Source organism: Pocillopora verrucosa, chromosome 9, assembly GCF_036669915.1.
Source record: "Pocillopora verrucosa isolate sample1 chromosome 9, ASM3666991v2, whole genome shotgun sequence".
NCBI lineage: Eukaryota > Metazoa > Cnidaria > Anthozoa > Scleractinia > Pocilloporidae > Pocillopora > Pocillopora verrucosa.
This window is the reverse complement of record NC_089320.1, coordinates 5,699,491-5,721,652: the sequence shown is the minus strand read 5'-3', so window position 1 is coordinate 5,721,652 and position 22,162 is coordinate 5,699,491. Positions and strand designations below refer to the sequence as shown.

The 22,162-nt window shown below is 38.9% G+C and overlaps 1 protein-coding gene and 3 pseudogenes across 1 annotated transcript in view; 3 read left to right on the top strand and 1 right to left on the bottom strand.

Moving 5' to 3' along the window:
- Nucleotides 1-22,162, bottom strand: part of LOC131791927 (uncharacterized) — a 38,398-nt gene that overhangs the window by 3,051 nt on the left and 13,185 nt on the right. Inside the window, exons 2-11 of the mRNA XM_066171847.1 lie at nucleotides 21,952-22,017; nucleotides 21,506-21,563; nucleotides 13,860-14,128; nucleotides 13,289-13,342; nucleotides 10,895-10,952; nucleotides 10,245-10,336; nucleotides 9,750-9,807; nucleotides 3,014-3,112; nucleotides 1,823-1,975; nucleotides 972-1,118 (exon numbers count right to left, since the gene is read on the bottom strand). Of these exons, the coding sequence (XP_066027944.1) occupies nucleotides 972-1,118; nucleotides 1,823-1,975; nucleotides 3,014-3,112; nucleotides 9,750-9,807; nucleotides 10,245-10,336; nucleotides 10,895-10,952; nucleotides 13,289-13,342; nucleotides 13,860-14,128; nucleotides 21,506-21,563; nucleotides 21,952-21,978 (1,015 nt within the window). The 5' untranslated portion in view covers nucleotides 21,979-22,017. The remainder of the gene's footprint in view (nucleotides 1-971; nucleotides 1,119-1,822; nucleotides 1,976-3,013; nucleotides 3,113-9,749; nucleotides 9,808-10,244; nucleotides 10,337-10,894; nucleotides 10,953-13,288; nucleotides 13,343-13,859; nucleotides 14,129-21,505; nucleotides 21,564-21,951; nucleotides 22,018-22,162) is intronic.
- On the top strand, nucleotides 5,796-7,178 carry LOC136283286 (uncharacterized; annotated as a pseudogene).
- On the top strand, nucleotides 15,966-16,567 carry LOC136283285 (uncharacterized; annotated as a pseudogene).
- On the top strand, nucleotides 17,159-20,403 carry LOC136283284 (uncharacterized; annotated as a pseudogene).

The following is a 22,162-nucleotide window of genomic DNA, read 5'->3' as shown; positions in this document are numbered from 1 at the left end:
AAATGCTTGTAGATTTCATCTTATCATACAACGTGATTTTCTTTACTTTTTCGTTGTAGTTTATTACAACAATCATCATGATCACTATTGTTCATTCATTTTAAGCGTTGCATTTTCTTGGTGGTAAGTCGTTTCACACACGCATATTTTGGGTGGGAAAAATGATGTCAATAACACAGAGTATATAATTCCGTCTATTGATGACCCACCAGGAAAAGCTAAAGATTTTGAAAAATCAAGTCCGTGCATTTGGACCCCGGCAAGTTAGAACCACTATTTTGATTTCGAAGAAGGAAGTTGATGAATAGAGGATGTCATCCGGGTTTTTTCTTAACCTCACTGATCTTCTGATTACGTGCACCTTTCTAAATTAGGATAGAGATAGGTTGTCTTATGGATACTCTTTACATGTCAACATTAATTGGAGAAAATTAACGAAGAGTAATTTTCTGAGCTGTACCTTGCATGGACTGAAGGCTGACAAAGTGTGCTTCGTGAATATGTCTCAGCACAATTTGTTTCTGATTGTCAACTAAATAATTTGGCGTAATGATTACATCATTGACTTGAGGCAGACTGTGCACGTTGCAGAGCAGTTTCCTCTCTCGACCTTTGATTCTTCTCAAAAGGCCATGTCCAGATGAAAGCTTCGTTTCTTAGATACCTAAGTTTTTTGTTCTTTCTTAGAAGGCCATTATTTGCATTTTCAAATATTTTTGTAATGAGTGTATTGAAATCCTATACTGTGGTGATGAAGCAAAGACACTTTTAACACGATCTTGTCGTTTGTTTAAATGTGCAGCTCTACACATACATATCTTCTTAGCCCTGGAATTCCCTCAGGTAGGATAGCTTTCCATTGCCTTAGAAATTTACCTGTCTTCCAATTAGTGTTGTACTTTCTCAAGTAAAATAAACATGATCTTGTGTACGTTTGAATGTTATTGTTATTTCGAAGGAGGATAAGTTACCTGGACCCACGCTGAGCGTTTCTTTAAACGATTCACTTTCGTCCTCTCCACTCTGTTCCTCAGTCTGTTGTTTGTCCACTGGAACACTAATTACCTCTCCAGGTGAAGTTGAATCCTTTCCTTTATTAATCGTGGAAGGACTCATTGCTATCAGAATGAAATTAACAAATTGTTTGCCAGTCCATCAAAATGATAAAATACTACCCTGAGTCTACAATTACTATATCCCTTCTGAACGTCTTAATCCATCCTAATATAGGGTGACCGCTTAATATGGTGCCGCTTGATACAGTTTCCACTGTATATCATTCCATCTATATTCATGAATAACCAAGAAAAGTTAACGATTTTAAAAATATCAAGTCTCTGCATTTTGATCCTAGCAAGCTAGAACCACTTAAAAAAAACTTGTTTAGATCAACGATCGAGCCAGAGATTAATGCATATGTTGCTTTTTCGACGACACTTTGATATTTCTCAAGAGGCCATGTTCTCTCGTCGGTGCGAAAGCTTCGTTTCTTAGTAAAGTAGTTTTTTATTCATTATTATTTTTTTATTCTTGGAGGGCTACTATTTTGCATTTGCAAATATTTTTGTTATGAGTGTATTAAAATTCTATACTGTGGTGATGCAGCAAAGACACTTTAAACAAGATCTTGTTGTTAGTTTAGATTTGTAGCTCTACATATGAATATCTTCTTAGCCTCGGTACCTTCTCGCGTAGGATAGCTTTCCATTGCCTTAAAAATTAAACGAGTCTGCCGGTTAGTCTTATACTTTCTTGGGAAAGAAAAAAAATAGGTATTGCCTGCGTTTGAATGTTATTGTTATAATGAAGGACGATAAGTTACCTTGGTTCTCACTGAGCGTTTCTTCAAACGATTCACTTTCGTCTTCTCCACTCTGTTCCTCAGTCTGTAGTTTGTCCTTCAGAGCACTAGTAATCTCTTCAAGTGAGGTTGAATCCTTTGAATCACCAATCTTCGAACGGGAAAGGCTTCTTTCTATCAAAACAAAACCAACAACTTGTTTGCCAGTCCATCAAAATGATAAAATTTTACCCTTCCTCTACAATTGCTATTGCCCTCCTGGACGTTTCAATCTAAGAGGCTCTCCAATTCTTGTCTGCCATGCTACGAAAATACGCTACGACATTTATTAAGTGATGTAAAAGACGAATTAGAACCCAACAACAAACAAGAAGCAGTCACTACTTAATACAGAAAGCCTGGTGGGAATCTTCGACACAAGACTGACTGGAAACGGGAAACGGAAACATTGGTGGCTAGAACTGTTTGCTGCTTAACGCCGAGCACGTATTACTTTCAACCACAGACTTTGGGGAGCTGGTACACTGAATTAGACCACACTTCTCTTAATGAACAGATGCTAACAAAAACTAGCATCCTTCGAGCGGGTTAACCGTTGATCGCGACAGAAGCATAAGCTCAAAATTGACCTACGCTTCTGCAGTCTCTCTGCTAATTGCATCTCGGCAAAACTAAAGACCAACCAGTCCCTGTGCGCTAGAATTGAAAACAATTGACCAATGAACTACTCTTCAAATAAGTCTGATGATGACTGCCCCCGCTTTGTGGATTCGTCAGTCACTGTCGTTTAGAAAACAGTCCTGAGAGGACTGCCCTCACCCGCACGATCAGACTACATGATCATCTGAATAAACGGGGCTGACAGAGTTTCTAATGAAACTGTGTTGTGGCTTCTGTGGGGGAGTTACTTCATTCTCTCTGACAAAGGGCTAAAGCTCGAAACGTCGGTTCAGAAACGGTGGCCAATTTACATTTTCTGCTCAGCTCATGAAACCAGTTTATCTTGTTACACGATCATCTGTTGGTCATGGGTAAAGAAAATTAACAGTACTTTCAGAAATAATGCATGTAGACTCCAATAGGCGCTGGTCTCTTGGATCGTGAATCAAACGAGTTTATGATGACTATACAAATTTGTTAAAGCTGTTTTCACTTCTCTTATTCTCTTATCGGTCCCAATAAAAAAAATAACAACTTTTGTATGCTACTTACCTAGACGCTCACTTGAGGCATCTTCAGGCAATTTAATTTCGCCCGCTGTGAGCTGTTGCGAAAGCGCTTGCTCAGCGTAGTTGCTGGAAAGCCTTTCCCCTAAAAAAGAAACAATTAATAAGTCCACCGCTCAAGTATTGTGCAATCATTCAATCATTATGACAAGTCGCGGCTAAATTCATGATAGCGTTTTCGTTTGGATGTTAAGCAAACTTCCAATCAAGAATTCTACTTCAGCTAACAACATTATGAATGCTCCACATTCTAGTTTAAATGAAAAATGTAACAAATAAATCAGAGTTAGAGCTACGTACTCCAAAGGCGAAAGTATCCCGATTTGCTATTTCCTTTCTAATGCTGGTTCCACAGGCATTGTTATGGGAAGACACCTTTCGATTTATGTGCCTGATTTAGAATCTCGTAATTGTCTTTAAAAAGCTAAGTCACCATTTTATTCTATGAGCCGTCGCTCCTGTAGGTGTTTGGCACTGCCGGGAGACTAAGATATTTCCTCAAAGCTGGGTTCATTACGGGCTTTGGGAAGACGTTATCTTTTTCCTTCATAGTTTTAAATGGTATTTACTAAAAATTCAGTAGTAAATGCACATTTTCATCTTGTTTAATTATTTAGCATTTTGATCTTTTAAGCACACAGTCAAGGCCTCTCCTATTAATTATCCACACGGCTGTTTGTTTTCACTGATCTCTGATGATAATAATAATAATAATAATAATAATAATAATAATAATAATAATAATAATAATAATAATAAAGATTTATTGCCGAGTATCCAACAAAGTCAGGTTCTTCATTTACAATATCTACACTATAAATCAACTCTAAAAAAGAAGAATATACATATATAATAAAAAGAAAAAATAACCAGCATTGCCGGCAGGCAAACGAGAAGGAACAGTAAACAAAGTGCTATCTTTGAAACCTGAAACCCGTCTGCAATTAATTTCAATCATTCACAAAAAGTACCTAGAAAGTTAAAACGTGAGATATTTGGCTACAGTTGAACTAATCGATGGAACCTTCATTCATTTAATATCTGAATTTTCTCAACAATTTGTTCCTAGTGAAAAGGCGAGCGAAGTTTTAATTTCAGTTCTGCAACAAATATACGCTCTCGGTAATTTTTTCAAGTCCGTTCAATTTGGACATTTGTACCGTAAATTGCACAACAGAAACTTAAGGAATTCAATGAGAAAAGACCGTATTTAACCCCCCTGTGTCTCGTTGGAGTGTATCATCCGAATTTAGTTTTTGTGGAGGAAAGACCAGATTTTCACACGCCATTGCAGCCAACAAACGAACAAAAAAGTAAATTCCAACAAAAAATTGGAATTTACTTACAATTACTTTCCTCGCCGATTGCTCAATGTAAAGAGGTAAATCTTCGTACATGAATTAATCGTCGATGAGAGTGAATAACACTTTCCGTAAGATCATTGACTGTTTTTGAAGAAAACATTGTGGTGACAGTCCTTGCCAAACTAGTTTCGTTGTTTTTCAAAAATGTACATGCGCTTTTTTCTTTTCTTACGCGCTCTCTAATTGACAGGTGTCAGATTGTGACAGATACTTGTATAATAATGTTTCAAAGTTTGTTTGGAAGCCTTTTAAATCACTTTTATCATTACGCAAATGAAAATGTTCTCTTCAATTTGCGTCACCTCTATTTTAAGTACCATTTACTCGCTCAAAAACTGTTCAGTTTATGGAAGATCTTGCCGTATTTACAGCCTTAAATCATTCGGGTTATTTGGGAATGAATTTCGTCAAGTTTAAAAAAAAAAATGTTATTTACCGGCTAAGGGTCGGCAAATAACACATATATATTCTTATATCTTTTACTAAGACCATCGCAACTAATATAAAGGTTACTATGGAAAACTGAAAAAACACGTCTGCTTCCAATCTCCGGGCGGACAGTTCTACGTACTTCGTGTTTTATGTAGATACAACTCTGACTAATTGTTACAATCATATTCAACAGAAAAGGTAATTACACGAGACTAACAAAAAAGGGTTTCCTGATACATTTAAGAACAACTACCATTTTTAAACTTAAGGTAAAGGTGTAATCTGGCGGTTATCGACCAAAATTGTTCAAATTAATGATAAAAGCATGAAACTTTGCCACAGCACTTATGACCCTAAGACTAACATTTTCTAATATAGGGCCAATCCAAACTAACTTCTGGAGACAAGAACCACGCATACCAGAAATTCGCTAACATGAAAGCGAGGCTAAGAATTTTAAAAAAATCCTCTTAAACGTCATTGCTTGTGGAAATTTTGCTACAAAAACCTTCAAACATGACAACCGAGTCATTTTCTATCCATTCGTATTCATCTTATGCCATTACGTGACTATCCTCTTTGATATTTACCATAATGTTTAAGTTGCCTGTGGTTAAAACGTTGAATATACCTGTTTACATTACTTTCTAAATCACGGTTGGTAAAACTTGTTTATCTTAGAAACATAAAGCTTATATCTTTGCTTGATTTGACATTCTCTTCCGTTACTTTTAGTATTATTAACCACTTGTTATAAATAAACTTTGGTTAGCAGATTTGGGATGCCTGTGGTAAATTGTTCAGCTACACTTCTCTGAACGGCGCTTTGGGTGAAATCCTAAAATACTCTCCTTTCTAACCAAAATTCAACAAACGATTGATGTAATGCCTAATTCTTAGTGAATTTTCTCTAGTCGCTAGTGACACCGTTCACCTTCTGTCCTCCTATAAGCTGGCCAAGCTACAAAAGTGATGGCGGCCATGCTTGGTTCTCACACTTGATGAAGTTTCCATCACGAATTTGACACGTTATGTAAAGCCGCAAAAATAAAGCATTGTCCTCCTTCAAAACTTTCACTTTCGCCTAGACTTTTGGAACGGTCTTCTTGTTCATCGACGTGAAAGTGGGAAGATTATTCTTCTTGAGAGGTTGTATGACGCACGACTGAGTCCATGATGTCTATCAGGATAATTCACTGAAGAGATCATTGCGAGAAAAGAAAGGCTCTGAACAAAGGCGCAAAGTACTAGCATCAAGAAGAATTCCTGCTGACTGGAAAGGCTTTCTGCGTGTCAATGATAATAAGGATGAACTTTTCAAACTCATTGCAAACAAGGTATGTACCTGGTATCGTCTTCTTCTTTAACAGCGTTGCGTTTTTCTTAACAGACTTCAAACACCGTACTATACATGGTTTTATCACAAATACTTATATTCGTTTTATTTAAGGTGGTTTCACTAAAGATTCCCGTGGGTAAGACCATCTACTCTACCTATAGCGAAAGTATCCTAACAAGTACGGAAAGAACGGAGATGAGCTTACTTGCACCTTGCACACATGAAACTGCAGATACTCGCCTTAATGCAGCTGATGCAGCCTCAAGCAGACATCGACGAATTAGAATTAGATGCAATATTACAGATATTGTTGTACTTGCTATTTCAGTGGCTAGCACTCTTCCAACAGATGAACTCTGGATCACTTATGGATCTGTAAAGAATGTACGGAATATCCCTGCACTTGCCATAGCGATGTCCCTTGGTCCTGATAGAGCCTCGACCTTACCAATGTGCCATGCGCTAACTGAGTTTGATACTGTTTCGTTTTTTGAGGGACGTGGAAAAAAACGGCTAAGGGTGTGAAGAAAGTGTTTCCTCAAATGACACCAGTGCTAAAAGTCCTCAAAGTATCACCACAAGAGATCACAGGGGGATGCATGGTTGTGCTTGAGAGGTTTGTTGTACTTATATATGACCGTACAAGCAGCCTCACGAAAGTAAACGAGGCGCGACAAAAGCTCTTTTTAAAGAGGTCCAGAAGCTTAGACAGCATCCCTCCCACTAGAGCCTTACTTGAGCAGCACGTTAAAAGAGCAGTGTTCCTAGGAGGCTGCATATGGGGCCAAACCCTCCTTTGTCAGCCAGTGCTTCCAAGCCCATCAGATTGGGGGTGGCAACAGCTCAACAATTCATAGTCACCTTTCTGGACAGCTCTACCGCAAGCAAAGGAATCTTGTCACGAACTCATTCGATGTGGATGCAGAGCCTTATGTAAAGGACGATGCAAGTACTTAAAGGCTAATTTGGCATGTACTGGTCTGTACAACTGTGACGGCAATTGCCAACAGCCATAAATATTTACAACGGTGTTACTAGCGACTAGAGTAGATTACATCAATCGTTTGTTGAATTTTGGTTAGATAGTGGAGTATTTTAGGATTTCACCTAAAGAGCCGTTCAGAGAAGTGTACGAATTGCTGAACAATTTACCACAGGCATCCCAAATCTGTTAACCAAAGCTTATCTATTACAGGTGGAAACATTTACTTAAGTAACGGAAGAGAATGGCAAAGCAAGTATAGATATAAGCCTTATGTTTCTAAGATAATCAAGTTTTACCAATCGTGATTCAGAAAATAATGTTAATAGGTGCATTTAACATTTAACCACAGGCAACCCAAACAGTACGATAAATATCAGAGAGGATAGTCACGTAATAGCATAAGATGAATACGAATGAATAGAAAATGACTCAGTGGTTATGTTTGAAGGCTTTTGTCCCAAATTTCCCCGAGCAATGTCGTTTAAGAGGGTTTTTCAATTCTTACCCACGTTTCTATGTTTACGAATTTCTGACATACGTTGTTCTCGTCTCTAGAAGTTAATTTGGATTGGCCCTATATCAGAAAATGTTAGTCTTAGGGTCAAAAGTGTTGTGGCAAAGTTTCATGCTTTTATAATTAATTTAAACAATTCAGTGTTTTTTGGTCGATAACATCTGGACTAGTGGCATAGAACACCTTAAACAGATTATTTATTTTCATGAAGGTGGTAAGTTTGTATAATTTTTATTGCAACCAATATATTTCCACAGATTCTTGCCGATAAAATACAATAGCGTTGTTTATAAGTGTGATTTCGACGGCTGGTGGTACATGAAACTGACAACCGAGGTGCTTAGTTCACGTTAAATTACTGGCGAGTGAGCCGAGTACAGTGCTTCGCTCCCGGAGACAACGAAATGGAAAGCAGTAGCATACTTTCTCTCAAAAAAATGTCGCTCGCTGCACAGATCAGGAAAGGAAACAGCTTCTGAACAAAGTGAATAATGTTTCTTTTGGCTATTGCAATAAGTGAAAGGAAACGACAAAATAATCAAAAAGAGATAAAACGCGGAACTAACTTAATCATTGCAGTTTATTCATCCGATCACAAAAGTGAACGTATCCATGCACATAAATCACACTCGAAGCACAAGGCCTGGTTTGAAAGTAAAAGCAAGGCATCCAAGAAAACATCTGTTTTTGCGTAAAAACGATAAGATGCAGTTCACAGTTCTAAACATATTTCATTGCAGTTTCTGTTTCACTATAACTTTAAAAAAAATGTAAGACTTCTTGGGCGAACTTTCTTGTTATTAACAGCTTTATACGGTATGAACCTTCTATAAGAGAGACTGAATGGTCAATAAGGCGCTGCTTTGAGGCAGGCAAAATCATAATACACTTAAAGTGGCTCAAAACTTACTTCCTGATAGCCGGCTTATTGCGTTCAAAATATGCTACATAAGCCAGACAATATTGTGAAAGAGTGATGAGGTGTGCAACTGATACAAGTTCGCTGGAATCTGAATTGGTCACTGGCTTGAGTGCTGAGGAAACATTTTTTAAGTTCTTTCTTGAACTGTAGCGCAAAATGGGAGTTTAGGCACAACCCCAACACGGTGAATTGCTTCAATTTTTTATGATCGGATGTCAAACAAGAACCGAGGGAACAGTTAAAGTTTTTGGCTTATTGATTAAATTCAGTTATCTCATGTAAACATCGGTGGCTAGATCGGTCATTTTTCCGCATGAAAATAATCCAGTGCTTTTCTGAGTTAAAAGAAAACTCATTGAATTCACTGCCCCATATCTTAATATGCAATCAGTCAAGAACACTTGTGTTCACATAAACTGTTTTCCTTTTGTTCCAAGGCAGAAAACTGATAGAGATTTGTTATCATGTTATCAGATGTAAATGCGAGAAGACCCTGGAAACATACGATCATCGCCTTACAGTGCAAATATTATAGAGCGACTGTGAGTAAAAACGTGACATAGAAAGATAAAGAAAGATTTGAATGGCAGCATCTATATTTGAAGAATTTTCAAACCTGTGTAGTGCTGCAAACAGCTGCCCCCTTCTAAATTTCCACCGAACCAGAGAAAGATGTTTTTATCTTGTCTGGAACGTGGAACAAAGAAAAAATTCTAAGTCCCCAGGAGGAATCGAGAAAGGAACTTCATGATACACCTCTTCGTAATCGACTTCACTCACCATACAGTCTCTGTGGCTCAGTGGTAGAGTATCAGAGAGCAGGATCCGAAGTTCTGAGGTTTGATTCCTCGTGGAGACTCAGAACTTTTTCTTTGTCCCAAGTTTGCGACAAGATAGAAAACATCTTTTTTTATTTCTTTATCAAGCTCAAAACTAACCATCTCTCTTGTTCTATTTCCATTGAACTAGCTGAACAGTGAAAGAGAACACAGAGGCTACGAAACCCTATGCGCTGGCCAGTGGATTCACTTAAATTAAGTAAACAGGAAGTGATGGAAGGAGCAAGCAAAGGAGTGACATCCAAAGCCCTACCAAAACTCAAAAAAAGAACTCAATTTCCTAAGTTAAATTTAATCATAAATTCTTAAAAAAAAAGACATCATCACCTTGCGGAATGTTCCATATTTCAAAACGTGAGTCACTACAATGTTCTGATGAAAATTCCTTGGTAAAGAACAAATTCACCACATTCAGTATAGTATGAAATAAAGTCCCTATTGCTGGCTCAGTATCTGCTAGGTGCAAGTGGTAAAATAATATCAAATAAACGTGGATGTCATGCATACTTTACATTTTAAAATCAACTGAAGGAGGGAAAACACAAAAATAGCTTTCTCCATTGATCAAGCTGATACAGGTATATTTCACATTGAAGGAAAACAACCCTTGCCCCCCTTTTTTTTTTAATGAAAAAACAAAAGGTATATTTATTGTGTGTCCATTTTCAAATTTCTACATTTTTGAAAATGGGTGTATACACATAGATATGTATTATGATTATATATTTATATAGAAAGAACGCAGTTCTCTTAGTGAGCTTTCTATAATTTGATGCAACATAACACAGCTATTGTAGATAAGGTAATAAGTTTTCAACATACCTCAACATCTTTATTTGGTCTGTATTCATCAGGTTCCGGAGATCTGGTCATATTTATACTACTGAGGAGTGGATCTTTACTTCTTGAAATGTCTTAAAAAGAAAAAGGTAATAGGCATTTCCAACTATGTACACATGTTTGTAGGCAAGTGAAACTTTTCAGTGTATAGGATCAATTGAGACATAATGAGAAATGCTACTAATTCCAAGACCAGAGTGTCTGTGAGCCACTGAACTTAGAAAGTGTATTGTGAAAGAGCGATGAGGTGAACGACCAATAGGAGTTCCTTGAAATCAATTGGTCACTGGGTTCAGTGCTGGGGAATTATTTTTTGAGTTCTTTCTGGAACTGTAGTGCAAATGGGGAGTTCAGGCACAAACCCAACATTGTGAATTGCTTCGATTGTTTATGATCTGATGTGAAACAAGAACCATAGGAAGCGTGAAAGTTTTTGGCTGATTGATTAAATTCAGTTCTCTTCGGTAAACATTGGTGGCTAGATTGGTTGGAAACACTTCTGCGGACGTTAACAGGAAGTGATGGAAGGAGCGAGCAAAAGAGTGACATTCAAAGTTCTACCAAGACTCAGAAAATGACCTCATTTCCAGCGTAAAATTTAATCGAAAATTCTAAAAAAAAGCTATCATCACCTTGAGGAATGGTGCATGTTTCAAAATTTGAATCACTACGGTCTTCTGGTGAAGATTCCTTGTTAAAGAACAAATTCAACATATTCAGCATAGAATGAAATAGAGTCCCTATTACTGGCTCAGTATATACTAAGTGCTAGAGGTAAAAATATGAAATAAAGGTGGATATCATGCATACCTTAAATTCTAAAATAAACTGGAGGGAAAGTACAAAAATAGCTTTCTCCATGAGAAGGCTGAAAATTCCCCAAAAATTTACATAGTTACTCATGGAACACTTCTCTTCCTTATTTATTTAATGGATTCGTACAAGTACAAGTGCAGGTGCATAACAATAGGACATAAGTCCCCTACTTGGTTAATACACCCACCCCAGGGGAGGACATCCACCACACAGTAATCTCGTGCGTGGGAAATTAACGTCTCCTACCCCAACCCTGCAGGAGACGGGGCCTACGCTTTTACGTACTATCCGAGAAGACGAAGCAATGTGAGTGAAGCGTCTTGGTCACAACGTCATGCCCCAGCCAGGACTTGAACCCGGGCCGTTCGACCCAGAGTCCAGCACTTTGACCACTGGACTACTCACGTCTCACATTCCTTTTGGAATTTTTAAATATTTGGAAAGAAAGGGTTTATGCAAACTAAGAAAATAGGATAACTTTCGTAGCGCGAAATTCGATTGCCCTAAAATTTGGTAGATGAATCTGACAGCGTCAGTGATGTGATTGAATACACGTAACCTGTTGAGCAAAAAAAAAAAGGGAGAAGCTAGCAGAACATGACTATGCGAAAAAAATCTCACCTCCTGCTATCACACAAAAAGATGAATAGGTATCAATTAGATGTCGATTTGTGTAAAAACAAAAAAATAGTCGGAGGAGATTATTCAGTTTTTCTTGCTTACGAAGTGCGAAATTTAAATATACTCGGATTGAATAGTCGAGTCGAATGGGAGAAATTGACGAGCGTACGCGACTACTTCCACTCGCCATTGTTTTTTTTAACTCCTTTCGTTGAATTGAAATACGGAAAGAGAAAGATACCCATAAAAATATATGAATTAACGACGCGCGAGGCTTCGGACGTTATTACCAGGTTTAAATCACACGCTAGAAGAAGGAGAATATGAACCTTTTTGTGCACGTCAGGAACAAGATCTCATTCACGAAGCGCGAAATTTAAATACCCGCACATTAAACAATTGAGCAAATGACGATAGTCTCCTACATGATTCAACGGCGTGGTAGGCTTCGGTCGTTAATACCAGGTTACACATGCTCTCATCACCTTTGTATCGCACAGTGAGTCTCTAATTGAATATATCTTTCGCCAGTTTCAAGCAATGTAAAGGAAAAAACGGTGACATTTCTTTACTTCATATACAAAAGCTACAGTCGCCGTACCATCCACCCCACCGTGACTATTTGCATCCTAAAAAATCTACCAGAATCACCCCCACGGGGAGGATTTGTCGTATCATCAGTTTTGCCGATGGTTTAAATCTGCCGCTAGTATGATAATCGGAAATTTTGAAAAATACCGCGTGTATTTTAAAGCTGTTTCCGCCATTGTTCCAAGGAAGCCATATACGGTCATTGTAATCGTTAAACAAAGCCTGCTCAACTTTCAGCTGATCCACTTTTCTTGATACGAAAATTGTTTTTAAAACTTCTGGAAAAAAAATAGGAAACTGTAGGGTGGAGGTAAGAAGTTTTCAATTTGTACTGCTCTTTAATTTTTGAACACAGCTTGCTCATATAAAACACAACAACGAGGGAAGATCTCTGTTTCCAGTAAAACATTTACAAGTAGCTGAGTAACTCTAGACAAGTACATTTTCAAAGTTTTTTTTTTTTGCATTTTAGCTTAGGGCCTAATACTTGAAACCACTGCACTAAAAGACATGACATTAAATGTAAATAAAATAAATTGTATACAATTATTTTCAAGCCTAAAATAAAATAAAAAAGTTTAACAGTGGTTTGTTGCTGTCTATGGGTTACCCCACCTTGAGACGTTTAAAGGAAAATTGTGACTCTGGTTGACAGGGTTACCTTACCCAGCAGACCAGAGACAAGTTACCCCACCTATCATGGAAACATTATCAACATAGAATAAGATATTAAATGGACAGATGGGTTACCCCTCCTATGTGGGTCACTTCACCTACCAGGGGTCCCCCACCTCCATGTAAAGAGGCCCTAGAATGAGATTTTTTTGCCGATTACATCACTGATTACTTTTTGTGCAATCAGGCTAATGTCTGGCTTGTATCAGGCTATTTCCCTGATCTCTGCTCAGAAGTAATAGAACAAAACTCTGTCGAAAAGCTGTGACATTGTATATGTCTTGCTGAAAAGCTAATACCAGTTCGCCCTGACACCAACTAACCTTCCTTCTTTTCCTTCTTGGGGGAGTAACAAGATCGGTAGACATTTTCTGAACCTTAAAAAAATATAGTATAGGCAACAACATGATTAAAAGTGCAGTTTGGTGTAAATAAGCACTTGCAAATCTTTTCCTGAATGTGTAAAAACATACAAATCAGCAGCACATGATTTGATTGACAAAAAAATCTAAGCATAAGACAGTATGAGAAAAATTGAATAAAAGCTGGTTGAGAAAGTAAATAGCTTCTTCACTGACGGCAAGCGGCAACAAAAAGTGCGCGACCTTGAAAATGCAAAGAAATGAATTACGTTCGCGAAAACTAAAATTTTCGGTCGGATGTCGGTCGTTTCGCCAACGAGTCGCTTCGCCAACAATCGTTTCGCAAACGTCTAGTCAGTTCGCAAACAATCGTTTCGCAAACGGCTCTAGTCAGTTCGCAAACTTGTAGAAGTCAGTTCGCAAACGTTTAGAGAGACTGGAAGACGATCTGAGATCTGGAATTTTCGGGACACTTGTTTTAAAATTTATCGCTTGCCTGATAATGTATTTACTAGTGCAGCGCTGTAATTACCTCGTTCGCTGTCGCCGAAGATAGCTTGATCTCGTTCTTCAGCGCCTTGGTTTTACCTTTCGCCGTGTGGTTATGGGGATGCTGCCCTGGTTGGAATGTTCCGTCTCTTTCTGTTACTGAGGCCTTGCAAGAGTTTTCTTCAGGACGGACCGTGCACTGCCAATAAATTACGTTCTTTGTCTTTCTACATACGTCATAAGTAAATCCAAGACTATCGACAAGTATGGCTCCCCCGCGTTTGGTTTCCTCTTCCACTCGATGGTAAGTAACTGAGGATAATCGAAAAGAGTGATTATGATTATTGTGATTGTGATTAACTATTGCTTTCTAGTCGTGTCTCAATCCTTTCTTATAACAACAACGTCGCGGTTTGCAATCGCGCCGGATGACTGAGATAAGAACTAGACGGATTTCGAGAGAAAAGGTAAAGTACAAGAAAAAAAAAAGGCAACTTACGTTGTCATTCAAGCTCTCTCGGCTATCGTATTTCGCTTAACTTTCCATTTCGTATGACGCGTCAACTGATCATTAGTTCAAGCTAACTTGAATAATTCGAGTAGAACTCGCAACTTTTTGTGGTTGCTGTTAGAACAGCATCCTTTACGCCATCGCATGTGTAAGGTAACAAAAGAAACTTCGGGAGCCAATAAGATCATGAGAAATGCTATCGATTTAACGTCAATAACATTTCGATGGACCTCGAGTAGTTCTCGGCAGTCCGTCTTTTTCACGACTTTGAACGGGTCTCAACGATCGCCAACGACTATGATATATGATATATCCGATCTTCCAAATATGGTTGGGCGATAAATGTCTGCAAACGCTCAGAAATTTTTTGGCTGCCGTACCGATGGCGCCCGAAATGACAAGTAAGCCACGGTTTTTGCTGACGAGCAGAACTAGCGGCGTAGCGGGTGTACCAAGTGACAACGAAATTTGGTAAGTAGAAATGTTTTCTCTCTATTTTACCCACTCAATCAGACGCAGCTTTCGAGGAATACGTAACTCGTATGTTTGTAAAGAACTGTTCGACACTTTCCGCACCATTCGAGATGTTTTTGAAAGAGATTTGGTAAATGGACAGACCTGTTTGTTTGACAACAGCTATCGAGCAACGAATTCGAACATTGTCAATTGAAATTGATTTTCATTCATCATTTTTGTTTGGAAGTAACCGTGCACGATGTGCTGAACATTATATCTGTCAAAATGTTAGCCGCGTTTCCGTGGAAAAGCGCTTAACAGGAGTTGTCTGCAATAGCTGCGATTTGAGGATTGTCCCGATCTTTTGGGACACAAAGAATCTCCTCTGTGAGACAATAAACCTCCTTCGGGAGACAATGAATCTCCTTCGGGAGACAATGAACCTCCTTCGGGAGACAATGAACCTCCTTCGTGAGACAATGCACACTGATGAGACTTCATGCAATGTTGCTTATGACAAAATATTTGACAGAAATGATAGTGTGGATAAGTCTTTTGACCGTGAAGAAATCAAACCGACACATTTTGTTCGAAGCAATGTGGTTGCGAAATGCTCCCTTGTTAGAGCATTCCTGAAAGTTGTGCCTGGTTCTGTAAAACACGATACAGCTGTTGATTCTGTTACAAAAGTACCAATAATCAGTGGTAAGGAACTCAAAAGTATGAAAAACGATCTGCAATTTAGATCACGTACACCGTTCAGGCGGCTAGCGGTAAAATCAAACAGATCTCGAGATAAAGAACCATCTAGAATATCACTGCGAAAAGTTATCCAGTCATTGAAATTTCGAAAATTGAGATCAAAAGTGTAGAATGCGCTCAAAAAATCAGTTCCTGCTTCATCTGTTTTACACAACATTGCTTGTAATTATAAATTGTGAAAAATCAGACATACTGAAAGGCAAACAAGTTTCTTTAGTAATTATTTTTTTCGAGCTGAGTGTGCCACTTGTTCATTTGCATTTAATGCGTCAAAAAGAAATCTTTTACTCTCTGGAGATGTTGAATTAAATCCAGGTCCTGTTGCAAAAGGCAAAACTAGTTCATTAGCATTAGTGTCCAATACTACAGGTGATTTGCTATTAAACTACAGGCTACTTAGACATGGATTAAGACCACTTGATGTCGGTGGAGGAGGCGATTGCTTTTTTAAGTCAGTATCACACCATTGCACTTGCCATTGCAATGTCCCTAGATCCTGATAAAGCCTCGACCCTACCAATGTTCCATGCGCTGACTGAGTGTGATACTGTTTCGTTTTTTGGAGAACGAGGGAAAAAAAAGCGGCTTAGGGAGTGAAGAAAGTGTTTCCTCAAATGACACCAGTGCTAAAAGTCCTCAAAGTATCACCACAAGAGATCACAGGGGGATGCATGGTTGTGCTTGAGAGGTTTGTTGTACTTATATATGACCGTAGAAGCAGCCTCACAAAATGTAAACGAGACGCGGCAAAAGCTCTTTTTAAAGAGGTCTAGAAGTTTAGACAGCATCCCTCCCACTAAAGCCTCACTTGAGCAGCACGTCAAAAGAGCAGTGTTCCAAGGAGGCTGCATATGGGGCCAAACCCTCCTTTGTCAGCCAGTGCTTCCAAGCCCATCAGATTAGGGGTAGAACTCATTCGATGTGGATGCAGAGCCTTATGTAGAGGACGATGCAAGTGCTTAAGGGCTAATTTGGCATGCACTGGTTTGTACAACTGTGACGGCAACTGCAAACAGCCATAAATATTTACGACGGTGTCACTAGCGACGAGAGTAGATTACATCAATCGTTTGTTGAATTTTGGTTAGATAGGAGAAGATTTTAGGATTTCAGGATTTCACCTAAAGAGCCGTTCAGAGAAGTGTAGCTAAAAGTTTACCACAGGCATCCCAAATCTGTTAAACAAAGCTTATTTATAACAGGTGGAAAAATTTACTTAAGTAACGGAAGAGAATGGCAAAGCAGGCATAGATATAACCTTTATGTTTCTAAGATAATCAAGTTGTACCAATCGTGATTCAGAGAGTAATGTAAATAGGTGTATTTAACGTTTAACCACAGACAACTCAAACAATACGATAAATATCAAAGAGGATAGTTACGTAATGGCATAAAATGAACGCGAATGGATAGAAAACGACTCGGTGGTTATGATGATGGCTTTTGTCGCAAACTTCCCCAAGCAATGTAGTTTAAGAGGATTTTTTAATTCTTACCCTCGTTTCTATGTTAACGAATTCCTGATATGCGTTGTTCTGGTCTCCAGAAGTTAATTTGGATTGGCCTTTAATTTTTTTTAATATTTAATCATTCAAGAGTAATTAGCGCCCAATATGGCGGCCACGTTACGAAAGGCGGCACTTTTTATTGCCTTTCTCGCTGGGGCTTTCGAACTAACTCGAAATACCCCGTTCTTCTACAATTTAAGAGGCTATTCAGCGCATAGTAGGGTTAAAGTTAGCCATGTTCTATCGCACAAGCTACGAAACTCAAGCTTCTCATCTCGCCCAGTTAGCGTTTGGACTAAGCACGGATATGTCAGCCTTTTTCGTCCCTTTGCAGTGGATCTAACCGTGGCAATGGATGTCGAAATCAATCCTGGCCCCAATACCGCTACTTTACAATGTCAGGGCCTCGACAGTCAAAATCAAGCAACAGTTCCACAGCTTTCTCGAACTTTTGAACATGTTGTTGGCAACTTACGTTATGTTGATTATGCTAATTTTACCCGCGACATCTCGACCCGTCGCTACGTTTATTCCAGAGATGAGCTGTACCGGTTACGTCCAAATAGAACATCTACACCACAGTTTCGCCCTACCTTAAACCACATGCACAGAAGAACGGCTTATCGGGTTTGTAGAGCTGGCAAGTGGGTCAAGGAAAAGCGGAATAATTCGCTCTCAAATATTCCTATTGTTGTTTCGCGTCGTCCGTCACGCAACGTCAACAAGCGTTACACGACAATACGAAATAAATCGACAAATCTATCCCGATCGCTCATTTCAGTGAAAATTGAAAAGACTCCTACTGCTCCTAAAGTTGTTCTGAAATGCATGGTTATAAATGCTCGCTCTCTAGTGAAAGCTGATGCTGCCCCAGCCTTGTATGCTATGTGCTATACAAGAAAATCCTGTCCCACTTGATCTGCCCTGACGGCTATGTGATGGTTAGAAAAGACCGGAATGGAATACGTGCCGGTGGAGGGGTTGCTGTCATCTGTAGGAAGGACTGGAAAATAAAAGCAATCAACGCCAATGGACAGTTTGTGTTTGAGACTCTTTGGTGCAAAATAACAACTCCAAATTCCGAGTTTTTCGCTGCCAGTGTTTACCATCCGCCTGACCCCATATACGAACCAGCTGATCTACTGAATTTCCTATCTGAAACCTGTGATCAAATTCTGCACGATGATCCGAACGCCAAGATCGTAATTGCAGGTGACATAAATCAGCTGCAAATAAAAGATCTTATGCAACAACATGGTCTGCATCAGATGGTTAAAGTACCTACTAGGCGGGACAAAATACTTGATGTTTTTCTGACTAACTGTCCATTGCTTTGGAAACCCGGTAAGGTGCACAAGGGTCTGGTGAGATCTGATCATTTGGCTGTCACCGTACTACCCTCTATCCCGGCTAAACCTCAACGGAAATATATCAGTTTCCGTGATACTAGAGACCACCGCAAAATTGCTATGGAGACTAAGCTTAGTGCTTTCGATTGGAATTCTATCAAAAACCTAGATAATCCTGAAGAAAGCGTGAAATTGCTAAATACAAGCCTATGGTCGATGTTCAATGAGAGTTTTCCACTCGTCCGGGTTAGAGTATCGTCCAGAGACCCGCCTTACATGTCCCCCCTGGTAAAGCATCTCTGCAAAGTCAGAAACAAAACAGCGCATCGGGGTAACCAAGCAGAGAACATTATGCGTCAAGAGAAAATCAACGCACTCATTCGCACGAACCAAGTAAACGCTGTGAACAACGAGCGATTAAAACATAATCGAGGCTCTAAAGGATGGTGGGAACATCCAGCCAACAGAATAACTGGCAGAAAGACAAAAGGCACCCTTGTCAGCTCGGTGATTTCACCTGACGTCATCAACACATATTTCCAGACCATCAACACTGACGACGAATATGAGGCTCCAACGCGTCTGCAAATACCAGCAGGAACCCGTCTGCCGACTGTGAACGAATGTGATGTACGAAACTTACTGTCGCATCAGAAACGAACCGCCTCGGGGCCTGATGAGTTTCCCTATTGGCTTTGGCGCGATTATTCTCACCATCTTGCACCTGTGATCACCAAAATTTTCAACTGCTCACTTAGGCATCAAACCGTTCCATCTCTGTGGAAACTAGCAAACGTCTCGCCCATCCCTAAGGAATCTCCTCTGACTGAATGCAATCAGCTTAGACCGATCTCATTAACCAACATCATAATGAGAATTTTTGAGCGTCTCGTTTGCAAACAAGAAGTATCTCCCATCCTCAAGTCAGCGATTAGACCTGACTAATTCGCATATAAGAAGGGACACAACACTTCTATGGCCCTTATTAAGTGCTAACATTTTTGGCTTGAGCGACTAGACCGAGATGCGGCTTTTGTAAGAGCCTTCTCATTCGACTTCAGTAAGGCTTTTGATTCAGTCTCCCATCGCATTCTATTCAGCAAGTTGGCGTCGTATGACATCAATCCATACATTAAGAACTGGATAATAAGCTTCCTGTGTGATCGCCGACAGAGAGTAGTGGTTGATGGAGTGGTTACCAGTTTTCTCAACGTCAACAGAGGGGTTCCCCAGGGAACTGTGCTTGGACCCTTATTGTTCTCTATCATGGTGAATGATATTAAACCGGTCAGCCCCCAAACCCTACTGATCAAATATGCTGATGATATCACAGCAAGTGTGCCTGTCACAACTGGCTCTAATCAAACGTTGGGCGGATAAAAACCTGATGACACTAAACATGAAGAAGACCTTTGAGATAGTTGTTAAAGGTAAAACCACAATGCCCCTTCCAGAGCCCGTAGACGGAATAACTAGAAAGAGCGAACTAAAGCTGCTAGGAGTTACTGTAAACGAAGATCCATGTAACTGGGACGTTCAATTTGAAAACATGCTTAACAAAGCAAGTTCTAGACTGTACATCCTCAGAGTCTGCAAATACTACAGCTTCTCAGTACAAGAACTTACACTGCTGTTTGACAGTCTAATTATGTCACTTTTCACTTACGCAATTGAGGTGTGGGCTTCTGCCACAGTAAATACTACAGTAACTACACTATTTACTACAGTAAATATCTCTCTCATATTGACAAGTTTTGTAAGAGAGCTTTACGTTATGGCTACACTAGCAAATACACTCCCATAATGGATGTAATTAGAATGAAAGACAGGCTTCTTTGGGACGAGATAACCTCTGACAGCGCAAATCCATTACATGAACTTTTACCAGCACAGAGAGCTAGGAGCCTCAGGAAAAGAGGACATAATTACATCCTGCCTCCAGTCAGAAACGAACGCTTTAAACGTTGCTTTTTCAATAGATGTCTTTTCGAATTTGTGTAGTTACTTAGTCTTGTATATAGATAGATATATGTAGGAAATTGTAAGTCCAGACGTTTTGTTTCTGGACGTGTTTCTTTTTAATAAAGATCTTTATTATTATTATTATTATTATTATTATTATTATTATTATTATTATTATTATTATGATCGGATGTCAAACAAGAACCGAGGGAACAGTTAAAGTTTTTGGATTATTGATTAAATTCAGTTATCTCATATAAACATCGGTGGCTAGATCGGTCATTTTCGCGGATGAAAATAATCCAGTGCTTTTCTGAGTTTAAAGAAAACTCATTGAATTCACTGCCTCATATCTTAAAATGTAATCAGTCAAAAACACTTGTGTTCACATAAACTGTTTTCTTTTTGTTCCAAGGCAGAAAACTGATAGGGATTTGTTATCATGTTTTCAGATGTAAGTAAGAGAAGACCCTGGAAACATACGATCATCGCCTTACAATGCAAATATTATAGAACTTCTGTGAGTCAAAACGTGACATAGGAAGATAAAGAAAGATTTGAATGGTAACACCTATATTTAAAGAATTTTCAACCCTGTATAGTGCTGCAAACAGCTGCCCCCTTTAAAACTTCCATTGAACTAGAGAAAGATGTTTTTGTCTTGTCTGGAGCGTGGGACAAAGAAACAATACCGAGTCCCCATAAGGAATCAAGAAAGGAACTTCAGGATAGACCTCTTCATGATATACCGCACTCACCATAGAGTCTCTGTGGGTCAGTGGTAGAGCATCAGAGAGCAGAATCCAAAGTTCTGAGGTTTGATTCCTCGTGGAGACTCAGAATTTTTTCTTTGTCCCGAGCTTGTGACATGACACAAAACATCTTTCTTAATTTTTTTACCAAGCTCAAAACTAACCATCTCTCTTATTCTATTTCCATTGAACTAGCTGACCATCGAGAGCACACAGAGGCTACGAAACCTTATGCGCTGGTCAGTGGATCCACTCAACTTAAGTTAACAGGAAGTGATGGAAGGAGCGAGAAAAAGAGTGACATTCAAAGTGCTACCAAAACTCAGAAAATGACCTCATTTCCCGAGTAAAATTTAATCAAAAATTTTAAAAAAAAAAGCTATCATCACCTTGAGGAATGTTGCATGTTTCAAAACCTGAGTCACTTCGGTCTTCTGATGAAGATTCCTTGGTAAAGAACAAATTCAACATATTCAGCATAGTATGAAATAAGGTCTCTACTGCTGGCTTAGTATGTGCTAGTGTTACTCAAAGCCACCAGGAAATATGGAACACTTCTCTTCCTTTTGGAATGTTTACGTATTTGGAAAGAAAGGCTCAACAAGATTGCTTTTCAAACTTCTGGAAAAAACAGGAAACAGTAAGGTGGAGGTAAGAAGTTTTCAATATGCATTGCTCTTCAATTTTTGTACACTGCTTGCTTCATTAAAACATAACAACAAGGGAAGATCTCTGTCTCCAGTGTAACATTTACAAGTAGCTGAGTAACTCTAAACAAGTACATTTTCAAAGTAAAACATCCGCCTGTAAGGTGATAAGGAAAACCAGTACTCACATTTCTAGAGATCTGCATGTTTTCCATTTGAGCTATATGGGAAGGATCTTGATCACTATTTTCTTCCTGTAAAGTATAAGTAGTTCACAATTCAATGAAACTGTGATTTTTAGTAAAAACTTTGAATGACTGTCAATACAATGCAATTGTCTTGTCAAAACTGTGTTAACTGAAAAAATCATGAAGAAGAAAATTCTATCCTCAGGGTAAC